The sequence below is a fragment of the Tubulanus polymorphus genome, chromosome 11 (genome assembly GCF_964204645.1).
Source record: "Tubulanus polymorphus chromosome 11, tnTubPoly1.2, whole genome shotgun sequence".
NCBI lineage: Eukaryota > Metazoa > Nemertea > Palaeonemertea > Tubulaniformes > Tubulanidae > Tubulanus > Tubulanus polymorphus.
The window spans coordinates 9,304,567-9,318,455 of record NC_134035.1 but is presented as its reverse complement, the minus strand read 5'-3'; the positions used below and the strand labels follow the sequence as shown (position 1 = coordinate 9,318,455).

The window sequence follows — 13,889 nt, the reverse complement described above, 5'->3', positions numbered from 1 at the left end:
GATTTAGATATACTCGGAGCTACCCATTATTGAATTAGACAATGTTTTGTGTGGAGCTGGAGGATATTTCGACATGAAATTTCGTAGATTTTCTCAATTTACTCGGAAAATATGACGAAATCATTCATTCTTGACGACAACAGTGATTCCAAAAATACGTAAATATTGTTCTTTATTGAAAGTAATTGATATTCGTTCAGAAAATACTGCAGTTTGAAGCCAATTTTATCAGTAATGAAGCGTGTGCAATCACCGTGACCGTCACCACACACACACGCTCTCCAGTCTTGTTGCTCTCTGCTGCTTGCTGGATGATGAATGGGCCTCTTATCTACAGAATAATCATGAACTAGTTCATCTGTTCCACACAAACTTGTCACAATTGACTGTGAATGAATAAAACCAGTATCAACATGACTAGGGAGAGGGGGTTCGGTAGTTCGAATGAACCCCCTATTTGAATTTTCAAACGTCGACACATGGTCTGCATTGCCATTTGCTGAATTACAATTTAATCATCAGTGGTGATTTCACTACATTACATTGAAAATGAAAACCTTCCGGCTACGCCTCTCTGTGTTCAATATGCATTAACGATGCACACACGTCACAGGACAGCGAGTGGGTCTCTCAATAAACGATCGGAAGGCCTCAGATTGCACCAGAATGTGCCTGCTTGCATGAAATTTTCAAAAATTTTCTGGGGTCCCATTCTATCCCTAAAAACAAATTCCCCAAAAAATATCCTGGGAATGATCAATGACCAACCCCAGTATCCCTGTAATGAAAAAACAAGGGTGGCAACTAATCGTCAATCTGAAAATGACCTCTCCACTTCAATTGCCTGTAATTAAAAACATTTTCCAAATCATTTGGATGAAATCAGCTCTAATACAAACTAGAAGACTTTCTGCTTCCGACGAGCCTATAACCATCACTCTACAACAAATATCTCACAACGATATCAGCGACCCAGTTGCTTCCTGAAATAGAGTTATGGAGATTTGAGCCGAAACCTGAGTTTCTGAGAAATAATTGGCCTGAATAAGTCTCTTTAATTTTGTATTCTAGAAGGTCATGGAAAAGTCTTCTAAAGAACCGAGTTCTTTAACAAATTCAGTCCGAGTTGTGCAGGAAAATGAAGACATATCGTTACGCAAGAAACGCAGAAAAAGGCAACTAAAGGAAAAAATGGGTAGGGCCTAATGTCACGAGTGTGTATTTCTCTTGATTTGTTTTCGGTATTCGAAATTGAAAACCAGTACCTTGTTCTATCGGATTCAGCTGATCGCGGTAAGACGATGAAAGCGATGAATCTCGACAAGAAAGGAGCAAAAAATGATTATTTAGATCGCAAAAGAATAAAATCTCGTAGAACAAAAACTCAGCGCAATAAAACATATGCGAGACGTGTGAGTCAGGTAATGAGAAAAGACGCCTTATTTTGTTCCTCTCCGATCGAAAAAAATTCATAAAATATTCTAATTTACTCAATTTTTTTCACCTGCGACCCTTCATTTCATCTGTATTTCTTCACATTTGACAATCAGTGTTCTCCATATGCTGGGATTTTAAAGGGTTTGGATTGCTAAAGTAGCAACGCTTTTGAACCCCTAAAAAATATACAAAATTCAAGCTTAATGTTGGTGTAACCTTCTATTTTCACATTAGCTCAATATATTTCAAAGCAATTATCAGCATTGATAGAATATTTACATTTATTCTGGTAGGGGCAGCAGATATTTTATAAGGGGTAGCTGATTTTCAGAGGGGTGAGTGCTAAAGTGAAAGGAGTAGCCGTTCCGCCAAAACCTGTTGTGGAGAACACTGCACAATGACCTCTAGATGTTGTGACTTAGTTGACTATAAATCTTGATCGTAAATACATATGTAAATAGTGGGGTTTTAATCTTATTATCATTTGAGTTTTTATCTATTCTGCTAAACTAAAACTGATATTTTATCCTCTCTATTTTAGAAGCCTGTCGATAGCGAGCTGAATAAGTCATCTGTGGATTTAATTCGAACTATTACGCATAGCAGAATAACTGTAAGCCACTTATATATTTATTGACTCTTTCTTTCCAACACTAAATATGTATTGTGTTAATCCAAATCTTGATCAAGATTATTCTGTCTCATACTGATATGGATTAGGATGATGCATTTCACAGGGTGGCCACAAAAAACCTGGAAAAAAAGGGAAACTCGGTCGAGCATTTTACAAATTTTACCAAAAACCTTGAAAACTCGGTGAACTCTGATAATGCTATTATTGACCACGTGTTTCTTTATCAGTTCGTGTTTCAATGAAAAATGAATGAATTGTAACATCTGAAACAAGAAATTCCTCTGATTTAGTCAGGGAATGTTCTGTTTAAAAGTCAGGGAAAACTCGGGGGATTCGTAATTGGGCGAAAAGTGGCTACCCTGTCATCATTCGAGATCTTGAATCGTTGAAAAAAACTCTTATTAAAATCTAGATACAGTCAAAGTGTTTTGAAACGCCATCATTGAAAAATATGGCAAATTTGCTGTTTTTAAGATTGGTGTTTTCATTGAATTTGAATGTATTTCGTTCTCAGAGGAATTTTGGCGTTACGTTAGAGATGCCATTAAAAACAATGGTGTTATAACAGATTTTGTCTGTTCTCTATTCTACCATTGACTCATTTGTCACTATTTATTTTAGAGAAGGTTAGGGCTATTTAAACATGGGAAAGCATCCGCAACAATCGTCAGAGGTATGAAAAGATTGTCGCTCAAAAGATTGAAACCGTTCAATTGCTGTTATTTGTCTAAATCCGCTATTTTGAAATCTAGATCCGTCAGTTTTGCCCATGAATGACAAACTGAAAGCTAAAGTCGACGCAGATCTGAAAAAAGTGTTGGACGTTCCCGAACGAAAACATAACATTCACGAAAGGTTCGCACAAAATCCTCTTGGAACCTCGAATGGAAAAAATCAGGAATTTCCGGACCGATGAAAATTTACTAGAAAGTTTGACAGGGTTGCCATTTACCTGCATATCAGAGAATTACCTTTTTAAAAAAGTTGGGGAATTTTGCACAAAAAAAAGCTATAAATCAGGGAAATTTGTTGAGATTGCGTTTTGATTGGATTGTTAGCAGATCGAGTTGGGGAAAACCCGACTTAAATGTTAAGGAAAATGTGGGTCAAACAAAAGTTGCCACCCTGTTTTGATCAATCTTGTACAAAATGTTTGTTTAAAAACAAACAAATTTCCCCTGAAGTTCGTTGTAATAAGGTCTCCCTATTTTCCGTGACGATAAATTGAACTGTTTAGTGTTTATGTCTTTCATCTTCTATCTAAATAGAGCGAGATTAGTTCTTGAAGCTGGACGATCTTCATCTGTATCTCTACCTGCAGATTCTCCTCGCGTGTCGTCCACATCTCCTCGTTTATCTACAAGTTTTCACCGTCAAACGAACGCTTCCCGCGGCGGACAGCGTCAAACAAGGTACCGATAGAGGGCACGGCTTTTGTAATTTACAGTGGAATTTCGTTAGTACGATGTCCGTGGGAAAATGAAAAATCATCGCACTAACCGGATCTCGTATTAACCATTTGATAAAAACAATTCTATAATTGCCTCAGCGATCACTCCGTAGAGAGCAATAGCATGTACGGTCAGCCACCACCGCACAATACCTCAGACAACTCATAACTAATATCGACAAGTCCAACTTTAAAAGATCGGGGAACTCGTTATGGGCCATCCTACTAAGAGTGTTTATTAACTATAGAAATGAATAGGAAATTGTAAAATTTTACCTCATATTATCGCGGGAATTTTCTGTAAACGTGATCGTGAAGTTTTATTCGATGACTTCTTAATTGAGCAAGTGTTTATTCTTGATTTGTCTTTTAGCCCGATGAATATGATGCAATCACCAGAAGTTGCTGATGATGAGGAGTCTTTACCATCGGTATGATCATTAAATTCAGACTATTGCTTTTATGGAGATTATTGAAACAATATCCCCTACAGAGACACCCAGTTTTATGAATTCAGTCCCTTGTAACAGGGTGGCCACTGACCTGGAAAACCTGGAAAACTAAGGGAATCAGAAAATTCTAGAAAAAAATCAGGGGAATTTGACAAATTTTACCAAAAATTAGGTAATTTGGATGATGCTATTGACCACGTGTTTCTTTATCGGTACGTGATTCAATGAAAAATAAATGAATTGTCACATTTTAAATCTAGAAATCTCTCTGATTCACGTGGGCGATTTTGTGTAAACGCATGCATAAATCAGGGAAAACTCAGGAGTTTGGTAAATGGCCGGAAAGTGACAGCACCCTGTACGAGTAACAGCTACATAGCTGTTTATTATTTGTTCCACAAGGTTCTAGTAATGAATCAGCTCCAATAAAAATTAATTCATAAACATTTCATTTCAAAACAACAACTTTGATTTATTTCAGTCACCGGCGCTGTCTGAGATTGCCTCTAGACTGGTATCTAAACTCCGGTGTAATAAGAAGAAAATGTTTCCTGGCGCTGGTAAACCGTCATTCCATCATCATCATCATTATCATCATCGTCATCGTCATCATCAGTTTTTAAGCGTCCTTTACTTTCTAAACTCCAATCCTATATTATATCGAAATACCTTTTCTCAAAATGTAGATTTGGCCACGGAAACGAAGAACTGCCTGTTACGAATTTACCGACAAAAGTAAGTTGAAAATAATCAAACTAATGGGATCAAGGGCGGATTCAAGGGCAGACTTTGTGACAGGAGCACAAAGAAGTGAAAAGGGTATATTTACTGAAAAAGGGCAAGTTAAGTATCTACGCAGCCAAAAGAAAAGGGCGATGGAAAATTACAAGAACTGGATTCGACGGTGGGGATCCAATTTTATGATCTTGAATGGAATTCTTTTTTCATAGTTCTCCGTACGTGCGCAAAGACGCCACGCCGCAGCCGGTGAAGACGAAAACGCCACCTACCGTCGGAAGTATGGTATCGTCGGCAACCGTGCGTCGATCTCTTAACAGAAATTACCCGGTCGCCAGCAGTCCGCAACAAACACAACCATGTATGTATTTTGAGACATACATAAAAAAACCGACAATATCGATGAACAATTAAAAATTTCTGTTTCACTGATATTTTGAATACTTAGGTTCGTTCTATCCGTCTTCAGAGATTTATTCAATTAAAATTTTGGATTTTTGACCCCAGGAATTTTTTCTAGGCGTATACTACAATACTGGGGGTAGAGCTTTGATATTGTACCCACAGATATTTTTTCTTGGTTTATGCCGAGATACTAGGGGGGTTGGGAGCTTTGATTTTGGACCCACAGGTATTTTTTCTTGGTTTATGTCGAGATACTGGGCTAGAGCTTCGATTTTGGACCCTCGGGTTTTTTTCTAGGTTCATAGTAGGATATTAGGAATAGACAGGATGAGCGCAGATTTTAGCCTGCCAGTTACATGTCAAAAGCCTCTTCAGTGGTCTGAGGGTTTCCAAGATATATTTACTTGTTTCTTTCTTATAGACGTGCCTGTTTTCCGTGAGCATGAACAATGTTTACCGATGATGAAACCGCGATCGTTGTTAGAATTTACAGATTTTCGTCATCAGGGAATCGCGTCGCATTCCGCTGCGCAGCCGGATAGTCAGCTGATGGACGCCAACGAATTGTTACAATTGAACGATCGTTTGAATACGGAATCTCGGCTTTCATCTCAACAGTCGTCGAATCACTTTTCACAACATTCGTCTACATCTTCAAAATATAGACTGTCCGCACAGGGGCGAAACTCCATCTCCAACCGATTTCCTATTCAAGTAAATACCTGGGTCGAGTTTCATACTGATGTGGGGACTGAAAAAATCACTTTGAACATTTTGAAATTTATCTGACATTACAATGGCTTATCATTGTTGCTATTGTGGTTTTCACCTGTTTTGATGATTCAACACCCCCTAGGGATCTGAGGGCAGGGGCGGATCTAGGAAAATTTGAAGACTAAGGTTCAAAAAAGAAAAGAAAGGGCATTATTCCGATGAAGCAGCCATGTCAAAAGCCACTCTGGGTGTCCTGCCCTTGGTTTTAAGATTAGTTTCACGAAATACATCCTAAAAGATGCAAATTCCGAGAAGATGCAGGTTTTAACTATCTCTGGCTTGGTGAAAAGGAAAACCTCAATGGAAAAGCAGGATCCAGACCCCCAAGACCACCCTGTAGTGGTAATTCCTCAACCTTTAAGTTTGGGTAACTTTTTTGGGACATTTATGGGGTATTTTGCCACAAGTGATAAAATGTGCACATATTTTTGTTTGTTTTGTAGACAGACATATTAATGGAATCGATGTATCCTCACGGACAGCTAGAAATACCGCCAGCTCATCAGATGAGTAACAGCGGTGATAATCAGGTACAAATACAGCAGCTTATCGGTCTTATCAAACCATCATTCATGGGTTCGACAGTTGGGTGTTAAATGATGCTTAACATCCTCACAGGGCGGCCACTTTCCACCAATTTACAAATTCCCAGAGTTTTCCATTATAAATTTTGATGAATCGCATATTGACTAAGAAACACCTGGTCGATAACATAATCCGAATTCCGAGTTTTCCCACAATTTGCCAAATTCCCTGAGTTTTCCTGGATTGTTTCTAATATCCTCAGTTTTCCAGGTCAGTGGCCGCCCTGCCTGAATAGGCTCGGAGATTCTTAAATCTTTCCAACATATTATGTGGAAAATGTTGAATTTATATAAAATTCGTGACAATTGTTTGGAATGATTGAAGTATTTAAAGCTGCGTTTCTTATGATTTTTAGAACGTTAGCTCGGCAATGGATATACTGGAATATCTGGACGACTGTTCGGCCTCGGCGACGACGACGACTCAAGAGTCTTCCGCGCATTCGCATTACAATCCGTTCGACAACTGGATTTACGGTGGACCTCATAAACCGACGTCTTCACTACCGGTAACTTCACCACCAAGAATGTACCCTTATCGGTTGTTTTAGCGATGTGAGAGAGATTGTAGTGGAAGTTTTATTTCAGAAGTTTTATTTTATTTGTTTATGCGATGTTAAAGCCTATCAATTTATTACGTGCAATATACTAATTTTATAAGTGGCACTTCCTAACTTAAAGGAACCATGAATCTGTTCTCAGGTTACTTAACTTCCTTTCCATCCATTTTCCTAACTTTAAGGGACCTGTTTGCAGAATTATTTTTTCTTCTAGGTCGGGATAATTTTCATTTTAACGAGGTTCCTCTCTACGAGTATATCTACAGTCAAATGTAAATTTTTTTTGTCATGTACTGCGGTACCCTTATTTTTTGTTGAAAGTTGTTGGTCGTTACCAAAATATATGTTATACGTGTTTTTATTTACAAATTAAAGTCTAAACAGTAGAATCATTATAAGATCTTCAATCGTCGTGGTATAAATCTTGTAAGTTCACTACAGTAGACACTGCCACGGAGCTGATAGCCTTGGATTATCCTATTCACTGGATGAGAAATTTTTAATTTTGCTCACCGCAATTCATGCGATAATCTTTCGTTGTTTCCAACCTTCCCGGAGTCGCTTGAATTATGAACGAGACACAATGGGATACTGGCAAGGCTACCGAGGATTTAGCGATAATCCGCCAGGATCTCTAGTGGCACTGTGTTACTTACTGTGTTTCAATTTCTTCTATATTTCAATTAAATTCAAGTCAACTTTTCTCATTAGTAAATCAAATTTCAGTGAAATCAATACCATACACTGAGTGAGAAAGGGAATCTTTTATCCATCCGATGACTCGTTTGATAATTTTCGGATTTGGAAGCCTAAAATCAAGTTCATCAACATCATCTTCACAGATGAAATGAAGGCCTGGTAAGGTCAAATTTCAAATTTGAAAATGAACTGACTTTCACTGTGAATAACCCGGTGTATTGTTGCGCCATCTGATGTTGCCGGTATCCCATATTTTCAATATATTAGGATGATCCATTTGAAATTCAAACCAAACAGGATATTTATGTTACAAAATGATTTCGTTTTGTAGAAAATTTATTTGAAAATAAGCAATTAGAATATGAAAATACGACCAACACAATTTATTTCACACTGGTTTAAGCTGTTCTTTCATTGAATACAAAGTTCGCATCAAACAGATCTATAGACAAAATAGAAAAGCTAGAAAGATTGATTTTGATAACTCTAATTATATGTAAAATCTTATTTCAATCATACGACATAGTTGGATTAGCAGGAAACTTCAGTATCAAACAAGCACATATTTTTTCCAATCGCAAAGCTGATCTCAAAAGTTTTTATAGAGCAAATATCTTACGGTAATGGTCGGTGAATTTTACAATTTCTTGCTAAGACTTTCGATTTCCCGAGTCCCCAACTCAGTGAAATATTTACAGTCCAATCAATCGAGCACAGGGTAGAGTCTCCTGTATATAATACTGGTGAAAGGTGTTGGAGTCCAACACTTGATGTAATTTTAACTGGTAAAATTCTACACATTCCTGGATATAAGTAGTTTTAAAAGGAGAACATTTCAAATTTTGAGGGCATCACTTTCATAGCCCAGGTAGAGTGGATTCCTCCTAAATCGGTACTGTTTTACTCTTTTTTTTCCTATTCACTACTTAATGAACTTTGTTTCTAATTCAGTAAGCATCTTATTTGTTCAAAAACAAATCCTGGTCCCAACTGTACCGATTTAGGGGTAGTCTACTCTATAACTACAAACTAGACAAAAATGTCTAATTGCCTATTTCTCAAAATTTAAGGAGTTTTGGCCACATTTAAAAGCATTTTCCATTGAGAAGGAGTTTTAAGGAATCGAGAAGTCGTATGAACCCTGTATTCTTGATTCATTGGCAGGCTGTAAACTTTACGAAGACACCCGAGATATAGATTGCTAACAAGGACAGCATTGACGTTGGGATTGGTTAAATTTTACCCATAAGAGGCTATAATAATGCGCTCATGCGAACCTAATTTGCTTATATAACAAACAATAGGTTTAATGAACACTTCAATACATATACCGGTTAACATATCATTTTAAGAAAACGAGTAATTCGCTATTATCTATAACATACATCGGTTTGAATTATCGCTCAATTAATACTATAATAGCTCATCAACTAAAATATACCTACACATATGTAGTAAATGCCTAATTACTGCTGCATCAATTAACCCTTTAAGTGCTATGAATTAATACCCTCTAATGCTTGAGATAATTTGAAATTTTTTTAAAAATTCCACCCTAGCGTGTTGAATAACGGGAATACCACTATAGTGCGTCAACACCGCGGCGCGGTGTATCGTTAGTTTCTAGTATTTCACTGTGTTGCTGCCATTTTTCAAGAGAGATAATTACTAATTACATCAATACACCACACCGCGGTGTACTAGCAAAATCCATCACTGATTTATACATCGCATTGCGGTGTAGACACACAGAAATGGTTAAAAGATCTCAGTACTGGTTCACAAATGAGCACACTAGAATTGCGATAATAATTTCAATAGTAATTTTCTATTCATATGAATTAACATTGATTCAAAAAATATCCGGAGACACACGGCATTTGGTAGACTCCGCCTTAATCCGTACAGATAGACACAGAAACCTGTCTGACAATTTCCTGTTAGCCAATTGGGAGTTTTCCCAAAAAATGTATGTCAAAAATTTTTTCGAAAAACTCCTAATTGGCTGATAACTTGGTTAAATCAGTTCTAGATCACAATATCCATGATAAAACCAGACTGAAAAAGGTGGTAGTAACCACCCGAAATATTTCTATAGTGGGATTTTACTCATTGATGTTCCTCATTTATGAGGTTTCCACAGTCGGGGTCCCTACAGATCAGTCATTCCTGGATATACAGGGTCCCTACAGATCAGTCATTCCTGGATATACAGGGTCCCTACAGATCAATCATTCCTGAATATACAGATTCCCTACAGATCAATCATTCCTGGATATAAGGAGTTTTAAAGGAGAAAATTTCAAGGAAGTGTCTGCATCACTTTCATACCCCAATTGACTACTCCTAAATCGGGACTGGGTTTATCTCGGTAAACCATTAATTTCATAGTTTGTAAGCAAATATTTATAATTTACACTACCTGAACTCTGTTTCTAATTTGGTAATTGCCTAATAGGGTAAAAACAAATCCTGGTCCCAACTGAATCAACACAGGGCTAGTTCATCATTGTACAACTACAAACAAGACAGATTTCTCAAATTTGAAGGAGTTTCAGGCACCTTTAAAAGCATTTTCTGTTTTGAAGGAGTTTTTAAGGAATGAAAGAGTTCTAGGGACCGCGACAGTATTTGGAGAGATGAATGAACATAATTTTATTTGCATTTCTCAAATTCTACCTGGTAAGGCGGAGTCCACTGTATCCGTAGAATCTGAATAAACAATCTTCTTTTTTCGCCCTTAAACGTTCAAGAGTTTCTCCAGAAATACGGATCCATTTGCAACTTTCGTTGAAATGTTTCGAACCATTTTTGCAATGTACTGAGCGGCACGTAAGTTTCGGTCGGTTGAGGGATCATCTGACTCTGAGTGACGGCGAACGACGTCGCGAAATTGACGAAGTTTTCGAGCATTTTTTGCGTGAATTCGACGAACGCGCTGACGTTCGAGACGGAAGCGTTCGCGACGGGAGTTTGTTGAGCGAGTTGGGCCAGCGGTTCAGCCGATATACCGATCTGTGCTATATGATGCTGCTCGATTCCCGTCGTAAACGGATTCACCGATACTCCACTGGCATCTAGAAAAAAATATTCAATTATTTTCATCGAACAAATATCAACATCTGTAGCTGAGGAGTTGACTTAAAATCCTTTCAGCGCTGACTCATTAATACCCTGAAGTGGTGGAGAATTCTAAAATTTTCAAAAATTCCACCTCAGTGTCTTGAATAATGGGCTGTAGTGTGTCTACACCGCAGTGCGGTGTATCATTAGTTACTTATATATTTTCACTATGTTTGACAGGTGCTGCAATCTTTTAATACACATAATGATGCAATGTACTAGGCACAATGCAATGTACTAGGAACAATGCAATGTACTATGAACGTCAACAACCAATTTATACACTGCACACTGTGTTGTAGACTGAAAGGGTTAATGAACAGTAGGCCTTACAGAAGACTCCATCAAATTTGGACATAGGGCCTAATTTCATTGTGAATGAGTTAAAACCGATACCTTTCTTTAAATTTGATATTCTAAAAATGGCACTTGGTTTTGTATTGGTAATATGTCCTAGTAGTTGCCAGGCAGGACCGGTCGGATTCGGCCAACTAAAATACACTGAAAATAAAAACAGATGTTCTGATTTTTCAAACGGGACCAAGAACTGAGATATTCCGGATTGATTTGACCTCGTTGAACCTACCTGCTCCACCAACATCATCAGGGAATGGCTGCGTGCCAGTCATAAATACAACTACATGATTAACATTATCGGCGTCAGGAATTGTAAATATAACTTGCGTCTCACTGACCCTCTGTAAATCAGTTGACACCTACGGTAAACATGAAATAATTGACAGTTTGAGTTAACAGTGGTTGTACATGGATGGACCAGTACAATGAGAGTCAATGGAAATCTAACATCAATGACCATGGACAGGTCATATAGGCAGGGTCAATGCATCTACGACTTATAAAAGTTTTACAAACCGTCACACAAGAAAGCTTTTTGATAGATCAAATGTTGCGATTATCTCTAACAAAGATGATTATGATGATGATGTTATTTTTCACGTTATTATCTGGATCACAGGGGCTAACTGAAGTTAGGGGGTGAATAGTAGCTTAGATCATTCAATATCCCAGGAAATATTCTTTCCATATACAGTTCCTAGGATATTGGAGGATCTAAGCTATTTTTTACCCTTTAGGTCAAAGTTAAACTACAAGCCCGTGTGATCTGGATCTGGATATGCTAAACTGACACTGAAAGTAACCAATTATGGTGTGGTTAGCAGGTCAGAGATGGTTGGCTGTAGACGCTCCTATCTCCGTAATGCTTAAATCTACCCGCAAATATCGGGACAGATGACGTCACAGCAATCCCGAAGAGGTATCGCGAATTTTCAAAAATCAATTTTGTTGCCAGTTAAAATCTTTAACAGAGCTAAAACGGTGTCAATGTTTCCAAAAAATCATCTACAATTGAAGTTGTGGGCGCTCCTTATATTTCAGAATTAAAATTGACACCTTGGGACGTACTTCGGCAATCTTCGGTAGTGTCCGGCTGTCCCGATAATTGCGGGTAGATTTAAGCATTACGGAGATAGGAGTGTTTCCAGCCTTTCTGTATAGTATAGTTAAACGATGGGCACGCGTTGCATCATGGGTAAATTTAGTCTGAACACCAGTCGTTGTTACGGTTCTGTTGTTTCAGGAACAACGGCTAGGTACTAGACTAGGCGGATTATCGAAGTCAGGGATAACATATCGCTGGTGAATTATCAAATATTTATCCATTATCAAAGCCCATATTAAAGTGCCCGTGAATTTACTCCCAACATGCCCAAGTTCCTCAAATTCCCCCCAAATTGAAGACTAATATTACATTAGTAGATATGTCAGTTGAAATATATTGCTAGAATATCGCATTATCTGATCTGACATTAAGAAATATCTGTAACACATTTGAAGAACTTACCAATCGACCGGCAACTAACACCCCAAACATTTTCAGCGTGCTTCAATCGGCAAACTTAGCAAATTTACGGCAAATGTTTATTTACTATTTACTAAATTTATTCTACGACCTTCAGACCACGTTTGACCTCACATGCCACAGTCAGAAACTCGCTTCCCAGGGGCGACAAATTTATCGTATAGACCTCAAACCCGGATTCTCCATAAATTAAGGTAATGAGTTGATGGAATTATAGGTTGAAAACAAAGTAGGGTTGAATAATGTATGAAAAATTGTGAAAGTTGAAAATTGGCTTCTCACTCGCATACCGCATTGGAATAGCGGCTGTCTACCGTCAGGTGCTGCTCCTAGGCATAACGTTGGCGGTAAACCAGTGAACTAAATTCATGCTCGCCTGCCAGGGTCGAAAACGAACGAGGGAGCGCGAGCGCAGGATAAAAAGCGCGCATGTCTGTCCCACTTTAAAAAATATTAATTATTTCAAAAAGTCTGGACTCCAGCGTTCAACGTTTATTTAATTCTGTATTTATTATTTGAGGACTGTAACCTTTTAAATCGAACTCGGTTTCATGCTTTCATTTCAGCAGGTTAAGACCCCAGACGAACGATCGACTGACGCTCGAAGAGCACGACCGGAGCCGTCTGACTGGAGCCGACCGCAACAGACTGAAAAAGACTAATGTCTATTTATTAATTGATGAGACCTGTTTTTCTGGGATATTTTGCTTACTTTTTGGGGTACATACCTCATTTATGTCTTAACAGAATGCCAAAAATCGCGGACAACAACTGAATATCCGATATATTTCCAGTTCTGTACCAATTAGATGGATTGGCAAAAAGACTCCTTAAGTCCAGTTGAATGAGAGAGAAAATCTTCCATTTTGTCAAATTTCTTGGATTTGAACATTGTTACCATGCCTACGCCACCCTGATTTAGTTGTTGAGACCCCACAAGAAAAATAACTTCATTTTGTAGGCATGGTGACAATGTAAAAATTCAAGAAATTTGACAAAATGGAGGATTTTCTCTCTCATTCAATTGGACTTAAGGAGTCTTTTTGCCAATCCATCTAATTGGTACAGATCTGGAAATATATCGGATATTCAGTTGTTGTCCGCGATTTTTGGCATTCTGTTAAGACATAAATGAGGTATGTACCCCAAAA

The 13,889-nt window shown here is 38.0% G+C and overlaps 3 protein-coding genes across 3 annotated transcripts; 2 read left to right on the top strand and 1 right to left on the bottom strand.

The window, feature by feature from the left end:
* The first annotated feature begins 1,166 nt into the window (after window positions 1-1,166).
* On the top strand, window positions 1,167-3,958 carry LOC141913037 (uncharacterized). Its single transcript, XM_074804476.1, has 5 exons — window positions 1,167-1,195; window positions 1,285-1,421; window positions 1,979-2,050; window positions 3,393-3,538; window positions 3,895-3,958. Exons 1-5 carry the CDS (start codon window positions 1,192-1,194, stop codon window positions 3,956-3,958), a joined length of 423 nt encoding a protein of 140 aa, XP_074660577.1. The 5' UTR covers window positions 1,167-1,191.
* Window positions 3,959-4,463: 505 nt separating this feature from the next.
* Window positions 4,464-7,043, top strand: LOC141913240 (uncharacterized). The gene is made up of 6 exons (XM_074804709.1): window positions 4,464-4,533; window positions 4,660-4,708; window positions 4,924-5,072; window positions 5,538-5,830; window positions 6,334-6,420; window positions 6,831-7,043. Exons 1-6 carry the CDS (start codon window positions 4,518-4,520, stop codon window positions 7,023-7,025), a joined length of 789 nt encoding a protein of 262 aa, XP_074660810.1. The 5' UTR covers window positions 4,464-4,517; the 3' UTR covers window positions 7,026-7,043.
* A 2,742-nt stretch (window positions 7,044-9,785) lies between these two features.
* LOC141912772 (protein Hikeshi-like) lies at window positions 9,786-12,822 on the bottom strand. The gene is made up of 4 exons (XM_074804159.1): window positions 12,721-12,822; window positions 11,443-11,572; window positions 11,253-11,357; window positions 9,786-10,810 (listed from the first exon to the last, which is right to left on the bottom strand). Exons 1-4 carry the CDS (start codon window positions 12,748-12,750, stop codon window positions 10,482-10,484), a joined length of 594 nt encoding a protein of 197 aa, XP_074660260.1. The 5' UTR covers window positions 12,751-12,822; the 3' UTR covers window positions 9,786-10,481.
* Window positions 12,823-13,889: the final 1,067 nt, after the last annotated feature.

What these genes read in the sequence shown, in the direction of transcription:
- LOC141913037 (XM_074804476.1), top strand. An exon ending in TTACGCATAGCAGAATAACT is followed by an intron (nt 2,051 to 3,392) that starts GTAAGCCACTTA and finishes CTCTACCTGCAG; the next exon opens with ATTCTCCTCGCGTGTCGTCC. An exon ending in TGGAATTTCGTTAGTACGAT is followed by an intron (nt 3,539 to 3,894) that starts GTCCGTGGGAAA and finishes TTTGTCTTTTAG; the next exon opens with CCCGATGAATATGATGCAAT.
- LOC141913240 (XM_074804709.1), top strand. An exon ending in TTACGAATTTACCGACAAAA is followed by an intron (nt 4,709 to 4,923) that starts GTAAGTTGAAAA and finishes CTTTTTTCATAG; the next exon opens with TTCTCCGTACGTGCGCAAAG. An exon ending in TCCGCAACAAACACAACCAT is followed by an intron (nt 5,073 to 5,537) that starts GTATGTATTTTG and finishes TCTTTCTTATAG; the next exon opens with ACGTGCCTGTTTTCCGTGAG.
- LOC141912772 (XM_074804159.1), bottom strand. Translation starts at nt 12,750, where the DNA reads ATGTTTGGGGTGTTAGTTGCCGGTCGATTG. An exon ending in TGATGATGTTGGTGGAGCAG is followed by an intron (nt 11,358 to 11,442) that starts GTAGGTTCAACG and finishes TTTTATTTTCAG; the next exon opens with TGTATTTTAGTTGGCCGAAT. An exon ending in AATATCAAATTTAAAGAAAG is followed by an intron (nt 10,811 to 11,252) that starts GTATCGGTTTTA and finishes ATTTTTTTCTAG; the next exon opens with ATGCCAGTGGAGTATCGGTG.